The 16971-nt window shown below is 39.9% G+C and overlaps 1 protein-coding gene across 3 annotated transcripts in view; it reads right to left on the bottom strand.

Annotated features, from left to right (window-relative positions):
- The window catches only part of robo1 (roundabout, axon guidance receptor, homolog 1 (Drosophila)), a 328311-nt gene that overhangs the window by 204755 nt on the left and 106585 nt on the right, over positions 1–16971 (bottom strand). For 2 of the 3 annotated variants that reach the window (XM_084718000.1, XM_084717997.1), the window contains exon 3: positions 4379–4468. The exons of the other annotated variant lie outside the window; for it this stretch is intronic. In XM_084718000.1, the coding sequence (XP_084574126.1) occupies positions 4379–4468 (90 nt within the window). The remainder of the gene's footprint in view (positions 1–4378; positions 4469–16971) is intronic. 3 annotated transcript variants of the gene reach the window in all.

Here is a 16971-nt window from a genome sequence, read left to right as displayed (position 1 = left end):
TCTTCATCCTTACACATGGTACTGAAAGGTGCACAACATTCACATTTTCACCATAGAAATGTGGAATAAGAGCCTGCATTGCACTGTGCAATGACAGATATTTCCTATGATGTATTTGTGATTGATGAATCTTAACCTCCTTGACTCTACAGCTCAAAAATATGCTTGACTTTGCTCTCATGTGACCCTTCTATACACTTATCAGTAGAATGAATAGCTTCTTGAAGACATTCAGGGGTGACCACTTTGACAGAAGAATAAAACACAGCATTACATTCGCCTGGAATCTTTTAATCTGCAGCCAATCAGGTGGTGACAGTGCGGCAACCTTCAATTCCCTCACTTTCTCCCAATCTTTATTTCCATAACCTGACAAATAGAGCAGCTCTCTGAAGTTGCCGTCCTTTGTGATCTGTGACAAACGCAATGGTAGCTGTCAGTGGAGAGGGAGGATATGAGTGCTGATGTGCTCTCTGAAGTCACGCTCAGCCTTTCATGTCAAGGCAGAAGAACCAAAGACCTGTCTCCTCTGTGTGTGTCTGCCTGCCAAGCAGCGGCTAGCAAAGTGTAAACGCAAGAGTAGTTTAGTATGCCTCTCTAATCCACTGCCTTCACACAGGTCAGTCTTCATTCATTATGAATGTGAAGCTCTGTGCAAAGCTCTTTGATATCGGGAAACAATTTAGAGCTGGCTGAGAGTCAAAGTCTTGAGGGAACAATAAAAAACACTTTTAATGTATTGCGAACTTCAGGTCAGCATGTGGCTCCTTATAAAATTCACAGAAGGCTCTATTAGTCCCAGGTGACTACCACACAAAACATTAGTGTGTCATTGCCTAATACTGTGCCAGCTGTTTTTACACTGTAAAAATGAAAAAGTTGAGGAAACTAAAAATGTCAAGGCAACTTACTGCAATAGATTTTTTTTTTTGTTTTAAGCCCATCTTAACCTCCATCTTAACCTGTTTGAAGACATTTACTGCCCTTTACTTTTCTTCTTCAGATAAGCAAAAGTGAATAGTGGTTAATTACTTAATTAACAATTAAGTAATTTTCAATTGCAACCACACTGTAAAAGGTTTTGCTGATTGATAAATTAATCTTTAGTTGAGAAAACTTTAATCTTTTTAGAAGTTTTAGAAAGTTTTTATTGAAAAAATCAAAATATCAACCATTATTCACTTCCATATCAATGAGTTTACTCCATATTTTTTGAAATACATTTTTTAGGGGGTTTCTAAAACTAACCTTCTAAAACTAAGAGTTTGAGTTGGGATAAAAACTCAAAAATATATTGCAGTAAGCTGCCTTGAAATTTTGCTTTTGTTTTTTTACTTTTTTCTTTTGATAGTGTATTTAATTGTCAAGTACCCAAATAATGACAAATCAGATTCACAGCTCATTGTGATTTTTTGAAAAAAAAAATGGGAGTTTCTAAAACTCAGAGATTCAAGTTCTAAAGAAGAGTATCTAAAGAAAAAAAAAGTAAATTATCTCAACAAAAGATTAGCAAATCTTTATTGAGTTTGATGAAAAACTCAAAAATCTAACACATGCAGTGCCCTTGAACTTAAACAATGCTCAGCTTTTTTACAGTGTAGTTTTAGGTGAAATAAAAAAGAGCCAGGTTACTGTAGTCACATTGATACAATGTTCTTCACTTCTTACTCATTTCTGTCTTTCATTACAGAGTTAATGAAGGAAAACAACAGGTCATGGTGGAAGGATGACAAGGATGTACCACCGGTCTTCTTCAATGTCATGTGTGGGAGTGTGAGTGTGTGCTGAACAATGACACTTACTGATAAATTAATTAACCTCCTTCTATTAAGCAAGATCTTGTGGCAAAGACAATCAAACACAACAAGGCGCCTTAAAGAACATTCACTGTGACGCTTGAAGGTGCACTCCATTTTCACCTAAGCTAAAACTGGCAGCTGTCAAGATTATCCTCACGTTCCATCCAGTCACGCTCCCTGAAAATGGAGTCTTTGGCAGCCGCCCACTTTGTTCTATCAGCGGCAGACTGAGGTATTAGGGCACATTAGTCTCATTTCCAATTCACTGACTGGGCCAGATCAATTTCCTTCATTTTCATGCACAGATGGGATTAAATGGCTAGATTAAAGATGAACTCCTGGCTCTGTCCACCGGACAGATTTATCATTCTAAAGATGAACTCAAATGCAGCGAGGCAGAGATGACATGATTTTCCTCTTTAAAGCCTCATTCAAAGCAGGCCAAGTCTTGTGAAAACTTGGACTATATGCTAACTCAGAGTTTAAATTGAGTTTCCTGTGCTAAAAGTTTTTGGGCTCAAACTTTTGATATATCTTGGCATCACTGATAAAAGGCGCAGTGTGATACTGATGATAACTGTATGGTTTTTTTCGGTTATTGTCTGAACTCCAGAGCTGCCAGCTAAGCTACCACACACAGTGATGAACCTCAATTTGGTTTGACAGTTAATTTGGACTTCCATTATCCTGAAGCTGTGTGAGGTCCAGTAAATCACCTGGGAGGTAGGTCTCTTCACTGGGACAACATACTGAGAACACTTTTTACCCTCACTCTAGGGGAAAAAAACCCAACCAAAACACTTGCGTCATCACTAATTTTCTCCAGACCTGAATCCTCTGTGTGTGTGCTTGTGTGTGTGAGTCAGTCCCTCAGGTGAGGACCCCATTTACAGCTCTACATTTCCCTACAGAACTCTGTGGTCTGGGGAGATATGAAATGCATGAACCGATGCACATGAGGAGACACTGTGTGCCTCCTTTTCCCACAATTCTCCTCTTTCAACACTCAAAACTGAGAAGCTCTTAGTGCCAGATCATGTTTGAATATATATTTGCCATGGAAACATGGAGAGCTTATTTATACTGTCTAAAGACCTTTCATCTGTGGGGGAAATTCTGTTTGAAAAATGTAAATAATTGGCTCCCCAAGTGCATTTTGTAATCCCTTTGATTACTATTGTCAATATACAGTAACAGGTTTGTATATCTGGTGTGACAGGCAACACATGGTCTTTGATTATATGTGAAATAAAGTTGCTCATGAAGAAGTCTAACTCTTTCAGTGCCAGAAATTGATCAAATATACTAAATAAGCCAAAATAGGCCTGGGCAATAAAACAATAGCAAAGCAATATGTATCAGCATAGGCACTTCATCAATAGCAATCAGAAAATTGTTCCTGTTCACTGGTTTCACTTAAATGCATTAAATGCAATCTGCCATGAAAGTGCATAACAAACATGCCCTGTCTCATTAACAGTCTATCAGCCTATCATACCCTTTGATAATGGAATAATGTCGTGAAACACAAATAATTTAACAGGTGTGTTGTCCAGTTGCATCATCAACTCATGACACCACAACAGGAAGAGTGTGGAATGAGAAAATAAGTGCAGACAGTGAGAACACTGTTTTAAAAAATGGACAGGTCAGCTCACCAGTATGGCAGTTTTTTAAAACTCCATGAAGTGCAAGCAGACACTATTTGCACCCAGGGTGTATAAAGCCTAGCAGGGTAGGGGCAAGCACCCAGGTGTCCGTAGCCTCCATGTAAATAGCCAGTGTGTCCATATTTACACCCACATGGCAAAGACGAACCTAATCAAACAGTTTTGTTGCTTAAATCAACCAAGTAGTTCTGTGGCCTGAACCAGACAAAATACTTTTGTTGCCTAAAACTTTTGTTGCTTGAATCAAACCAAATAGTTCTGTTGCCTAAACCTAAGCAAGTAGTTTTGTTGCCTAAATCTAACTACTTGCAACTGAAAATTGAAAATAATAATTCAAAAAAACGCAGATAATAAGCTAACTAAGTCTAAAAACTAATGTTAATACTTACAATTTCATGGTCCTGGGATAGGACTCAAATCCCACTCTAACAGGAAAATTCCTTGCTTAATCCATCTTCAATCACAACCTCTTCTCTACAGAGAATCTGTTGTTCATTAAAACTGAACTAAGGAAGGCGGGTGTGAATAACTGAAGAACTGCCCTGTGCCTATTCTCTCCTGGGTGCAAACAGACACTCTATTAAGTCTATTACCTGTGTGCCTTGATAAATGAAGTGGTTAAATTCAAGATAAAATAGCTGAATTAATTTTTTTCTCCCGATCTTCTTTAAAAATAGGTAATTAAAAATGTTCAGTAATTATGGACGGACTGAAATGAAGCATTTTATCTGGATAACTTTTTAAGCAATATATCCCAGCCCTAACCCAAAGTTATTTCTCCATCTTGGACCAACTTGACATTTCCCAGGGGTTTTGTATGTATGTATGGATGTATGTGTGTATGGATGTATGGATGTATGTATGTGTGTATGCAAGGCCACATGAATCACGGGAAAGCAGCAGCAGTACCTGTGTAGCCCAAAGAGTTGTCATCCTCGTGTTCGGTGGTGGGAGCTGGTGTTGCCCCTTCGCTGGCCCCTTCCTGAGCGACTGCCGTCTCTGTCAACAATAACACCACAGGGACTGAGAACCCAGACGCATTCTGCCCACTTTCCCCACCCACGGTCCAAACCTCCAGCCCTCTGCATCCTTGACACAAGCAGAGAGCGAACACACAAACAAGTGCCGGACTCCATCCTTGTAAACTGCAGAATCTGAACACCCACATTGCAGTAAACAAGCAAGCATCCACGATCCAAACAGTTGTGTCTGGGGTAAACGAGATGATAAATTCAGACACGCGTCAGTCAGTAGTTTGGTATAGATCCATCAGAATGACGTGTTGATGCAGTCTGGTCTCAGCAGGAGGTTGTTCTGCTGTCCTGTGTTGGGTTTAAGTGTAAGTGTGTGGGTGTAAAACAGAGTCATCTCTCCCGTATCAATAGCCATAAGTAGCTGCACCCCTCGGGGAGCACATGGGCAGGACAGAGGAGGGCGGGCCGGGGCACACTCCGCATGATTGACAACGCCACTCCACATGCACACACACACTGTGCACACACTCCTGATGCAAATACAGTGATGCACCATTAATTGCTAATCAGCGCCTTTTGATTTGGGCCTGTCTTTGTGCCTGTGTCTTCTTCAGAGTGACAGGTTGAGTGTGCGCGACAGGAGGTGTGAGGGCGGGACAGCGGGGGGAGGTGAGTAAAAGAGAGGCCGCGGCATGTATGGCTTACTGGGGGAGACGGGAGGCCAACTGTGGCCTTATGATGGCTCTGTGTGAAATAAATCAGACTCAGCCATGCCCATTCTCTTTGTGGCCCACTGACAAGGGGTTAATTTGGGCCGGGTGGTCGGGGTGGGGGGTGAGAGGAATCTTAATCAAGGAGCATCCAACCCCTTTAGCCAACTGAGTGGCAGTCTGTCGGAAGTATCTGTTTCCTCAATGAGATCTGGCATCACTTCTGATAAATAGCAGACGGGCAGACAGAATCGTTCATTGGAGAGTGCTTTAGATCACCGGAGTGTGAAGAAGAGGGTGACCCGTCATTTCATCAGCCCCTCCCACCATTAGAGAACTGACAGCGAAAATCTACGCAGACTTTTCAAACACAGTGATAATACAAAATTTCACTTCACAACAGTTTTGGACTCATTAATAATAGTAAACAAAAAATAGACACTCAAAAATGCAGTGATCATGTCCCCCCTACTGCTCCTGTAGTGTTGCAATTAATGTGACAGTTAAAGGGCCTCGTGCTGGGCCGAGCCCATTATCTGGCACTTCTCTGCCTGTCTGTTTATCCAAACAGCAACGTCTGAGTGACAACACTACAGGAGAGCAGAGCCTCTGAGTCATGCAGAAACAACCTTGTAGGTTACTCAGTCATGCACATGAATGAATGTGATGATACACATAACACACAAGATGAGAACAGGTCGGACGTGAAGAAACGCAGATGTCAAGCTGAGTCTGATGAACTGTCTGACACGTACAGCACGACACCAGTCAGATACAGGCCTATATCAATCTGTTCAAAAGAGACAAATAAAACACAGCAGCAACATCTGCAACAAGTAGTTTGGCACTGACAATTATAGGCCTTAATAAGCATCAAAATACAAATATAAAAAAGGATGAGTCTTTTGTATTTCTTTTTCATACACTACCACTAACAACCATGTGCAACCCCAATCAAATACAAAAGGTTTTTGATGTCTTCCAATGCTTAAACAATAATTTGACTCTTGACTTCACTACATATAATAGTCTCACTGAAACATTGAATAAATATTAACCTGAATGGAGAAAGATAATTCATCCGTGACACTGAATATAAATGGTAACTGTCTTGACTCAACTTTTCATGGGGTAAGAACAACCTTTTCAGATTTTTACAAATGCATTATTAGCTACCCAAATGAGTGTTTATTTACAGTGGTCTTGTAAGGTCTTCAATTTATCGACAATGTAAATATACTCAATGCAAATCTACACCAAATGCACAAGTAACAGTCATCCATCACATCAACAGTTGCAGCATCATATCAATCGATAAATACCAATATCAATATCTACAGCAAAAAGCTCCAGTGCATGTCAGTCAACCAGCGATAACAACGTCCAATATCACCGCACGAACCTTGCCTTTAGACATTAAGATAAACTGCCTTGTTGTTTCAATGCTGCATACATTAACATTAGAGAAACAGTACGCAGTTAACGTTCATGAAGTTCATGAGTCAAATTCAGCAAATCATGACTCAGTATGTTTTCTTTTTGTGCAAATAAACAATTTTCAAGGCATTCTCATTTGTTTGTTAACAAATTATGCTTTCAAATGTGACAGGGAAAAAAATTGCCATTTCAAAAAGTGTCCCCAGTGCAAATGACACTGATGGTCACCACGCTCCACTGCCATATTTCTACTGTAGCCCAGAACAGACAAACTAAAGTTTCACTGCCTCTTATATTCCTTTGCTGATTTCTCCTACATGCTTGGAAGGGGAGGGTGACGCAAGGTCTTTACAATCTGCAAGCTCCCTGCTCAATGCCACTAAATCCTACACACTGGTCCTTTAATCCTTCAGTTTGCCAAATATCGAGATACATGGTTTTCACTGGACAGCAACGACTTACTGCCTTATTTCGTGACTTTCAACCACATCTTAGTTTTTATGAGCAGCTGGAGTTTTCTCAGTAGGCACAGAGATTGTCTTCATTGTCTACATTCCCAAGCTGGAGTACATGTACCCCCAGGGATATGGGGAATGATATACGATTTTCCAAATAGGCACAGGCACAGACTGTGTGTGGAAAACAATTGAATACTCAGACTCCTTCAAATTCACCTTCTCATTAGCCTATGTTGAGTATTTAATAGTTTCATGTGGATTTTACATTTTTAGCTCCTGAAAAAGACAGTAAGTGGACTTTAGGTGAAGATCAATTTCTCAAACTTAGAAAATGGTAAAGTGCTCATCAGAACTAATAATAAATTTAGTTAATATAAATAGTACTATTAGGATACAATTCCCCCCAAAAAATGCATGTGATCTATTTTTCCCTAAAGCCTTTTGTATTATGTATTCTCATTATGTCTTCGTGTGGGCTCCTGCCTGATTCCCTGGGTGGTCCATGGTCACTGGCCCAATTAGAGACCACTTCAGAGGTCATTAACAGGTGCTGTACCCAGCTGCCCCTGGGGCATCAGGATACAAAGTCGGGACCTCAATGTTGTCTCACTATCCCCTTTTACCCACAATACTGCACCCAGCCCCAGCTCCCCTGTTGGCTAATTAATGGGGCACATGTGCAGATAACTTGACTGCTTACCAAAAAGATACAAAGGCAGGCCTGCCCCCATCCCCCCTCCAGTCATTCCTCCTGGGCCCCCGACTATAAGTCCTGCCCCCAAGCCGTCCTCAAACATGAGAGCATGTCCTCTTTTCTGGGTCACAGGTCTTTCTTTATGGATCAATCCACAGGGCACCATGCAGACTCTTGGCCCTGTTTCTATACTGTAGTCATAAATTATGACTAGATTTGACTTGAATGGGTGTTCGCAGCACTGTGGTTGTGTGAACTCCCGTACGACCTGACATGACAATAAACCTGATGTCTAACTTATTGCCCCTGTAGTCGAGGTTGTTTAGTCTGACAAACGCTTGGAGCTCTTAATAGATGTGAGCGTAGAATCTGGAGCCGTTGTCTCATTGTTATCTTGTCATGTATTGGCAGCAGCGCTCCGGTCCTGGCAGCCTGTAGAAGTGATGGATGGCCTTAAAATGATGAGTGTGGGGAGTCTGACTCTGGGGCTTGTTAACAGGACTGACTGATTGTTTGCTGTAGGACAAGTTCCTTCACACAGCCTGATCAGAGAGGCGGCGGCATATTTCTCTAACACGACCCCGAGCAATTTCAATGATTAAATTGGTTTCTTGGAAAACGTTCCTCCCTAACATCTGTTTACTTTTTGTCTGATGACAGAGAGAAAATATGAACAGCCAACAAGAATGCTAATTGTGCTGCAAAGCCAACAACATTTCACTTCTTTCATTTGTAGCCCTCAGTCTGCAAGCTGAACATTTAAATGAGGTCCCTGCTCCTGAACAAACTCCTAGAATAAAGTTGCCTACTTTAACCATAAAGGGTTCTTTGGCTTGTCCCCACAGGATGACCCTTTTTGGTTCCTGGTAAGACCTTTTATAAAGGTTCCACTCTGAGCCCTTTCACAGGCCTTCTTTACTAACATGGAACTGGACCTGTTTAGGTTCAAGCACCTAATTTTGAACCATTCTGAGCACTTCCACCAAAAATACATTAGTTTGGAAGCTGAAAAGTTGGTTCCCAGCTGGAACCAAAGAATAGTAGGTTTTCAATGGGAACCAAAGTGATGAAATCTTTGGTTCCACTCAAAACTGGTGGACAGGTTCATTAGATAGCACCAGGATTCCAAGAATTTTGAATGGAACCGGTTCTAGAACCAGACCTAATTTGGTTGAAAAGGACCCCCAGAGAGTTCTACCCAGAATCCAACAAACAGGGTTATACATAGAACAATTTGTGGAAGATTTCCCACAAAACCCTCTATGAGGGGTACGGGACTCTATCAAGAACGTTTCCACCTTTGGGTTCTACAAAGAACACTTTAATATTCTAAAGGCTTAATCAGAACTGTTCCAAGGGGGGTCTGTTCCAAAGGTTTTATCTAAAACCCACCTGGGGGGATTCAGCTGAGAACCCTCTTATAATCCAAGGTTTTATTCTACAACCCAACTGGGAGGTTCTACCACAAACACTTTTATATTATGGTACAAATAACCCTTGATGAAAGAGGAATTCAACAATCCTTAAAGAACTTTTTCTTTCAAAAAGGATTTTTTGTATTAAAAGGGTTCTTGATGGAACCTTTAGAACTCTTGACTAACTCTTTCTTCAAAAAAAGGATTCTTCAGGAGCTAATGGTTCTAGGTAGAACCTCAGTCTTTCAGGATGAACCTTTTTGGAACCCTTATTTCTAAGAGTGTATATAACCCATGGCACTATCTTAAGCGCGTCTTCATCATTGTGGACCTGGACTCAATAGTCTTCACCATTACTGAAGACAAACAAAAGAGGATAAACGGTACAAAATAAGTCTTTGAAAAAAAGCCTTTTTCAGCAGAAGCAAGTCTGTCCGCTTCATCTGTTTCCACAGCACCATTACACTAATTTCCATTTTGATTACACTTTCTTTGTTTTCTGCATGACTAATGGAGTTTTAATCAGGCCTTGAGATAATACATACACATAGTGAGCACACACTGCCGCAGAGAAGAAGAAAAGGACAAAGTCAAAGTGGAGAAATGTTTTTAGTCTATAACTAAAAAAATAGCTGCACAAAAATCTTTTGAGGCAACAGCCGTATTTAACCACAGAGCCCTTGAGAGATGATTCAGCTAAGACATGAATAACATACTGTGTGAGTAAGGAAACAGTCTATCTGCCAGTAAAGATAATAAAAAACAACTCAAATATCAATAAGCAATTTTTGCATCGCTTTAATATGAAAACCATTATAAACACCCTGTCTCACCAGTTCTTTACATTTTACACACCATATCTGTGTGAAGACATGGGTCCACCTAAACTATTCAGCCTCATTTCAGGAAACATGCTTATTTACTTTCCAGTTAGCTTAGCTTATTATTAGCATAAAGACTAGCAAAATCTGCCTACCACTGCTCACTATTAGCAGCAACTTCCTGGACAAGACCCCAGAAATTTACTGCTACTGGCCACAAAATAACCTGCAAAACCACAACTTGTCATTTTCACAACTGTTTTTTGTAAACAGAGAGAGCCAGGCTAGCTGTTTCCCCCTGCCTCCAGTCTTTATGCTAATCTAAGATAAACGGCAGCTGGCTGTAGCTTAAAGTTCTCTTTATTGCTTATGTGTTTCCTATAAAAAAAAGCAGACACCTATGGAGGCCCTTGTCACAGACATTGAATGATGTTCACAGTAGCCAACAGCGCCATATGTTAAGTCATCTGTCCATCAGGAAATTTAAATAACTCAGACGTGAAGCTGAGCAGCCGGGGGACATCAGAGGGGAACCCAGTAAATATTTTCTCTATAAAATATCATTCAGTTTCATCCAAATCAGCGAATAAAGTTATGAGGTTGTGCTTTTGTACAGTGAGGCCCCCAGAGCCACTCCAGTCCACTTCAATAAACGGATGTATTCTCCTTCCCTGCTCTGCAGCGTCATAAGCAATAAAGTGTCTCATTGGACACAAATTTAGTGTTTGCCTCCAAGTGCAGTATGAGTCATGAACAGGTTTTAATAATTTCCAGAAAAAGACAAACTCTGAAGTGCCATTAAAACTGGAGAATATTTACAAAACAACTTTTCTCTCATAGCTGGGCCAGACACTGACGTATACATGACGTATAGAGTGACGTGATTAAAGCACTTTCAGACTTCAATCTTGATATCATGGGAACTTTAATATTTGCCGTACATGAGAGTGGTATTGATGTTCTCATCAAACTCTTGGCAAGAAAGCAATTAAGCATACTTCCCAAATTACTTTTTAAAGACAAGAAGAACACTGGATTCAGTGTATAAAAACAAAACCACTCACAAATCACTAAGTTGTGCTGCAGCTGTTGTGAGAAAGTGGAGCAAATGACACTCGCACTCACGCATGCACACACACTTGGCATCTATTCTGCAGACCGATTGGCTGTCAACTTTACCATGAATGAAACTCTGCCTCCATAGCCACTGTAAAGTATATTAATAGCTAATTGCTACCTTTAACTCTGGGCATGAAATAATTACTGTACCACAGTCATGTACAATAATATAAATCACTTAAGAGGGAAAATTTTATATACCATGATATGTATCATTACTGTGTATATTTTAGGTCACACCACCAAGCCTTCTAATAATCTGGCAATGAAAAAGGGCTTTTCATGTTTTCATTAACTGCCTATAACTTGATCTGTAAAGGATTAATACACAACTCATCAACCAGTTTAAAAATAAAGTCTCCTAAGAATGAATGGCTTACATAGTGGAAAATCCTAGACATATGTTTTTCAAAAGTTTGTGTTACTGAAAGAGTGAGTGGAAGAAAGATCAAGAGAGGTTAAACTTCACACACTGCTATTATTCTTTCAACAGCTATTTAAGCTTCTGGGCATGATACTGACAAACTGCAATAATTAGGACTATATTAGTTCCCATGGGTGAACTGCAGTGAAAAGCAAACTTGAACAAATGTGAACATCAACCGATCTTGCAGATATTTTCCACAGAACCCTCTGATGTCCTGTACAGTCACAGATTCATTGCTCATTCCTCCAGCTGGAGGAAACGTCAGTGCAATGACAAACAGATAACCACTCTGATCAGACGTGCCAGTTTGAGAATGAATGAACATACACAGGATTCTGTTGTTGACAGTTAAGCTGCAGTATGTGTGTATTGTATCTCTTCCCAAACACAGTCTCGCTGGTTACAAAACCCACAGTAAATACATGCACATCAATCCTAAAAGCTGAAATGTGACTCATCTCTTGACGTATGATTGGTTTATTGTGGTTAAATGAAAGTGCAAATGTCAAGGAAGAAATACGTGTCAACTCACTTACTGATAGATTTGCTTGGAGGGCATCAGCAACCAACCACAAAAAGGAAAACAAGTGAGACAGTTCCAGGACAAATAGTGCTGATTGGCTTGAAGGGCGCTAAATATTGCATGGTCACTTGAGTCTGCTTGGAACTGAACAATCGCACACAAGTTCAGTGAGTTAGCAGCTCACACTGCAGTCGTCACAGCTGCTTTCAGGGCAGTTTTATACCCGGTGAGCGTGTTAAATTGAAAGAGGGGCTATTGTGAAACACTTTCCACAGGATATCTCGTTCCCACACCTTTACATTACGTAACACAAAATGTTATTCCTACTTGAAACTTTCCTTCTCAGCTTTGTTTAACAACACTGATGTCAAGTAAGTTCAAACCTTGCGAGGAGTCTGAACTTGCTCTGACATCCCCGTGGAGCTGAGGCAAGCATCCTCCAAGCTGCCAAAGGCCCAGATGTCAATCTCCATGACACTGGGATACTTTTTCCGCCCAAAGAGGGACAGATTGAAGGATTGAAGGAGAGGGGAGCGGGAAGAGAGTGAGACTTTTCTTAAGTGAGAAAAATTACGTCTCTCAAGGATTTAAAGTGCTGTAGCCAAGGTGAGCAGCTCCTGGATGCTTGTTATGTATCACTCAGATCCGGCGTCTGCAGCTCATGGTCATGACTCATAAGCAGCTTGTCAGCGTCTACACCACCACAGCCGACAGACAAGTGACCTTCTGTGACTTCTCAGTATAAAAACTGCTTCTTGAAAGTATTGTGCCCTTCACTCCACTCCAATGCCAGGAGATTTCTGTACGATTTGACTCAGTAATGACAGTTAAAGGAATAGTTTGGATTATATGAAGTGGGGTTGTATGAGGAATTTACCGATAATCAGTGCATTACCCATAAAAAATGCTGGTCAGCATACCCCCAGTTTGGAGAAGCAGACAGTACCAGCATGGAAATTAGGCAGTGTACTGCTATGGACAGGGTCAGCAGAAAACAGTATTTTAGCCACTTAAAAAATGTCCACCTGAACAAATCAATATCACTTTAAGTGTACGCCATATTTAGAGTATTTTCAGCACTTTACCTTGCTATCAGACAGCCTTTTTCAATGGGAAACTGTTGTTATATAAGCCAAATATTGCTCTATTTAAACCAAACACACTCCATAGGCGAAATTCCCACACCTTTTCCAAGCAATTTTCAAGCATTTTCAACGTGTGCTTTTTGCACCTCTTCATCACATTAAATCAGATGTTACTGTGCTATAAACAACTATGATTCGCATTCTACAAAAGGGTGACAAGCTAAATGAGAACAGAGTTTCATGATTCAGAATGTGTCACCAGTCTGCAAATAGATCTGACATTCTATACAACCTGACTACATTCATATGTTTGATTTTTTTTTACCTAAAAAGTAACTATTCAATCAGGTAGTGTTTTATTATGAACTTAATGCAATTACAGTCAAGCCATTTCAAGCACTTTTCAAAATCTGAAACCACTACATGAAAATCCAAGTGTTTTCAATGTTTTCTAGCACCCATGGAAACCCTGTGATTTCTGATGCTTTCTCTGGTCTTATCTGAGAAAAATCACCACCCCCAGTACAAAGAGGAAAAGAGATAAAAGAATGGAAAAAAAAATCATGTAGAAGAGAAAGTGGACATTTTTTCTGCTATGGCAGATGAGTTTAGAAGGCAGTGGAGCAGATAATTCAGACCTCATTTCAAGGCTGTGGCACATTAATGACAAACTACAATGATGCTACCTTTCCCTGCTCTTAGATTCACTTAATCAGACACATGTGCTCTAAACACACACACACACACACACTCCATCTCTCTCTCACACACACACACACAAATTCAAAGGGAAAAGGAAAGAGCCCTCAAACTGAATTCACATATGTTTTTTGTATAATCTTCGAAAATTCCATCAATATGTTAATGTGAACAATTCTTTCCCCAAACCTAGAGACCAAAAAACCAAGTCTCTAATCTGTCATCCCTCCCAGCAATGTTTTCTGGAGCTGCTTCATCAACAAAGTCTGACTTTCCAGGCGCAAAAATAATTTCACTTGAGCTGTTATACTTGAATGAGATGTCTTCCAAAGCGGTGGTAACTGTTTTCACCCGGAAAATGTCACCAGAACTACTTGACTCATGACTCTAAGACTTGTTTGTGTCATTGTTGCTCTGTATTTAAAATGTAACCGTCCTTGTTAGTAACATTAGAGACGTAAAGGCTTGATAGTTGTTTATCACCCTCATGTCACCTGTGCCCTCAGCGCCTGACAACATGCCTGGTGAATTCCTCAAGGCTGTTTGTGCCATTAATGCGAGCCAAGGGGAATTCTGCAATTTTTTAATTAGAGATCCAGAGAGAGGAACAGATCCACCATTGATGTATAACCTTCACACTCTTTGATGTGATGACACCCAGCTTTCAGCTCGCACAAGGCACACCTATTAATCTCTTTCTTCTCTCAAGCTGTGTTATGGTCAAAACAAATGAGCAAACACTAAATGCGCCTTGGTTTGGCAATTATTACTTCACGCAAGCAAGTAATTATTGCTTCATGCTTCATGGCTTTTTCCTGACCTCTACTTAAAAAAAACAGTAGACAATAGAGCAGCTGTTGAAGAATATGCACATACATATTTCTATTGGCATATTTTCTTTATCACTGGGCGCTTAAGTTGAAAGAGAAAGACCAACTCTCAATATGTGTTTGTTACACAGAGATATGTAAATACGTCCAATATACAGTATTTACACTGGGGCTCATGATATATCTATATTATGCCTTGTGCAATTTTATAACATAAGATCATGAGCAGTAGAAATATTACAAATATGTTAAAATAAAAACATATTAATGAAATCACTTTGTTTAAGGAAAAATGCTTAAGGAAAAGGTAGTTAAAGGCAATGCAGATGTCAATTTCTGTACACTAAAGTTGGCTTTAAAGGTGAAATATGTCACAACATAGCATTCAAAAATAAGTACCACAGTCAAAATGAGAAACATTGGAGTGAGTTGTTTCCCTCCACCCCTCCTCCTCAGACTCAAAGCTCTGGCAGGTTGTCTGCTGATTGCAGGGATACTGAAACCCACACAAGTGCAAGACAAATGCAACATTATACTTATATGACAATAAGAAGCGACTATGAGTCCTACACTGTAAGCTGATCAGCTTTTTATAACTCTGTCAATTGTCTGTAAAACTAAGCCTGCGAAAACAAAAACCCACTGCTTCTAAAATATACACTCTGGAGTTAGAGTCCAGTGACTTCCAGCTTTACTACTTTCAAGACTCTTGCTCAGTTGCTCAATTTATTATGATTTCTTATGACTCATAAACAGACACAAGCATTCTGCAAACATTTAACATAATTCAGTATGAATTTTATCCACACATAAATGTGAAAGGGGCTTTGTGCAGAATCACAAATGATGTAGGCTAACTTTATACTGCTGTCTTTGTCTTCCAGTCGCACAAAATGTACCTACAATCATTTATTAACTTAACAGTCAACAAAGATAAAGAATCTACAGCTATGCAAACTGCTCTGTGCTTTTTACTGTACTTTACTGTACTTACTTGTACCTTCAGCTGGATGCTAACATCACCATGCTCACAGTGACAATTCTGAACATGCTGATGTTTAACAGGAATAATGTTTGATTTGTTTGTGCCAGCAAGCTAAGATTTACTAATTAGCACTAACACAAAATAAAGAGGCTGATGTCATTAGTTCCACAGCTGTTCAGTCATTCATCAAAGTATTGCACAAAACAGAATTTGAAAAGTCAAGGGATCACCAATGGTATTTGATTCATCCTGAGAGGAACATGAATGTCTCCAAATTTCAATGACAATACATTAAATAGTTATAGAAGTATTTTACTCTGAACCACAAATGGTAACCTCACGGTGCTACATGAAAAGTCCGGGGTTCACCAAAGTCAGTAGGATTTATTGTTTGGAGACTATGAATTATTGCGCAAAATTCAATGGCAATCCATCTGATAGTGGTAGTTAATAGTTGTTCCAAAGTAGCAGACCGGCTGACCAATGTTGTGATCTAAAAAATATAGAGCCAATATATAGTTTCTTGTCAGGTTCATTTATAAATGTTTCTAAGGAATTCCACTTGTTGAGTGCATTTACGTGTGCTTTAGTAGCTTATACTGATTTTGATCTTTATCCTAGCATGTTGCATTGGAACCCTGATCTCATGGAATATCTTGCAGTCTGACCTAAAATTGAATACTCTTATACTTCTTGGACACTCTCTTTTTAAATATAGCATTATTCCAGATCTGTTGCATGTGTTCCGAAAAACAACAGAATAAGCTGTTCACATACATAAAATATAATCAGATTACTCAAAAAACCCAATCATAGCCAGGAAACTCAAGGCAAAGTCACTTTTTAATTAGGGAGCCTGAACTATAGCGCTCAAATTACAAAAACTAACACATAATTGCTCCATAGCTCTTCTCTGGTTGTTGTTTAGAAACATGCAGACAAGGTACTTTGCACACAGCAGTTTAGTAATGACTTCAAGGTAATGATTATGTTCATTTTTCTGTGATTGCCTGTGTCACAGTCCAGTCACCATCTGATCTGAAGTCAAGCAAATTGAACAAACAGCAGGCGCTATCTGCCTTTCCCAGCCTCTGTCTAGAGCACACACACACACAAACTCTCATTCCACCACGGACTGGTGCTTGTCAGGGAGGAACATGTGTATGCTAATTTACTGGGGCACACACCAGCTATTCACAGTCCAATGAGAGGGTGCAGATAAACCAACTTATGCTCTCAATATGTCTCGTTCTGATTAGAGGAGATGGAAATGAGGCTCTGAGAAGATGTGTGGTGAGAACATTGCAGGCGTGCAGCCAGTTTCT

This window comes from Lutjanus erythropterus, chromosome 4, assembly GCF_056507025.1.
Source record: "Lutjanus erythropterus isolate fLutEry1 chromosome 4, fLutEry1.hap2, whole genome shotgun sequence".
In the NCBI taxonomy this organism is placed as follows: Eukaryota; Metazoa; Chordata; class Actinopteri; order Lutjaniformes; family Lutjanidae; genus Lutjanus; species Lutjanus erythropterus.
Note: the sequence above shows the minus strand (reverse complement) of the source record. Positions and strands in the feature narration are given on the sequence as shown.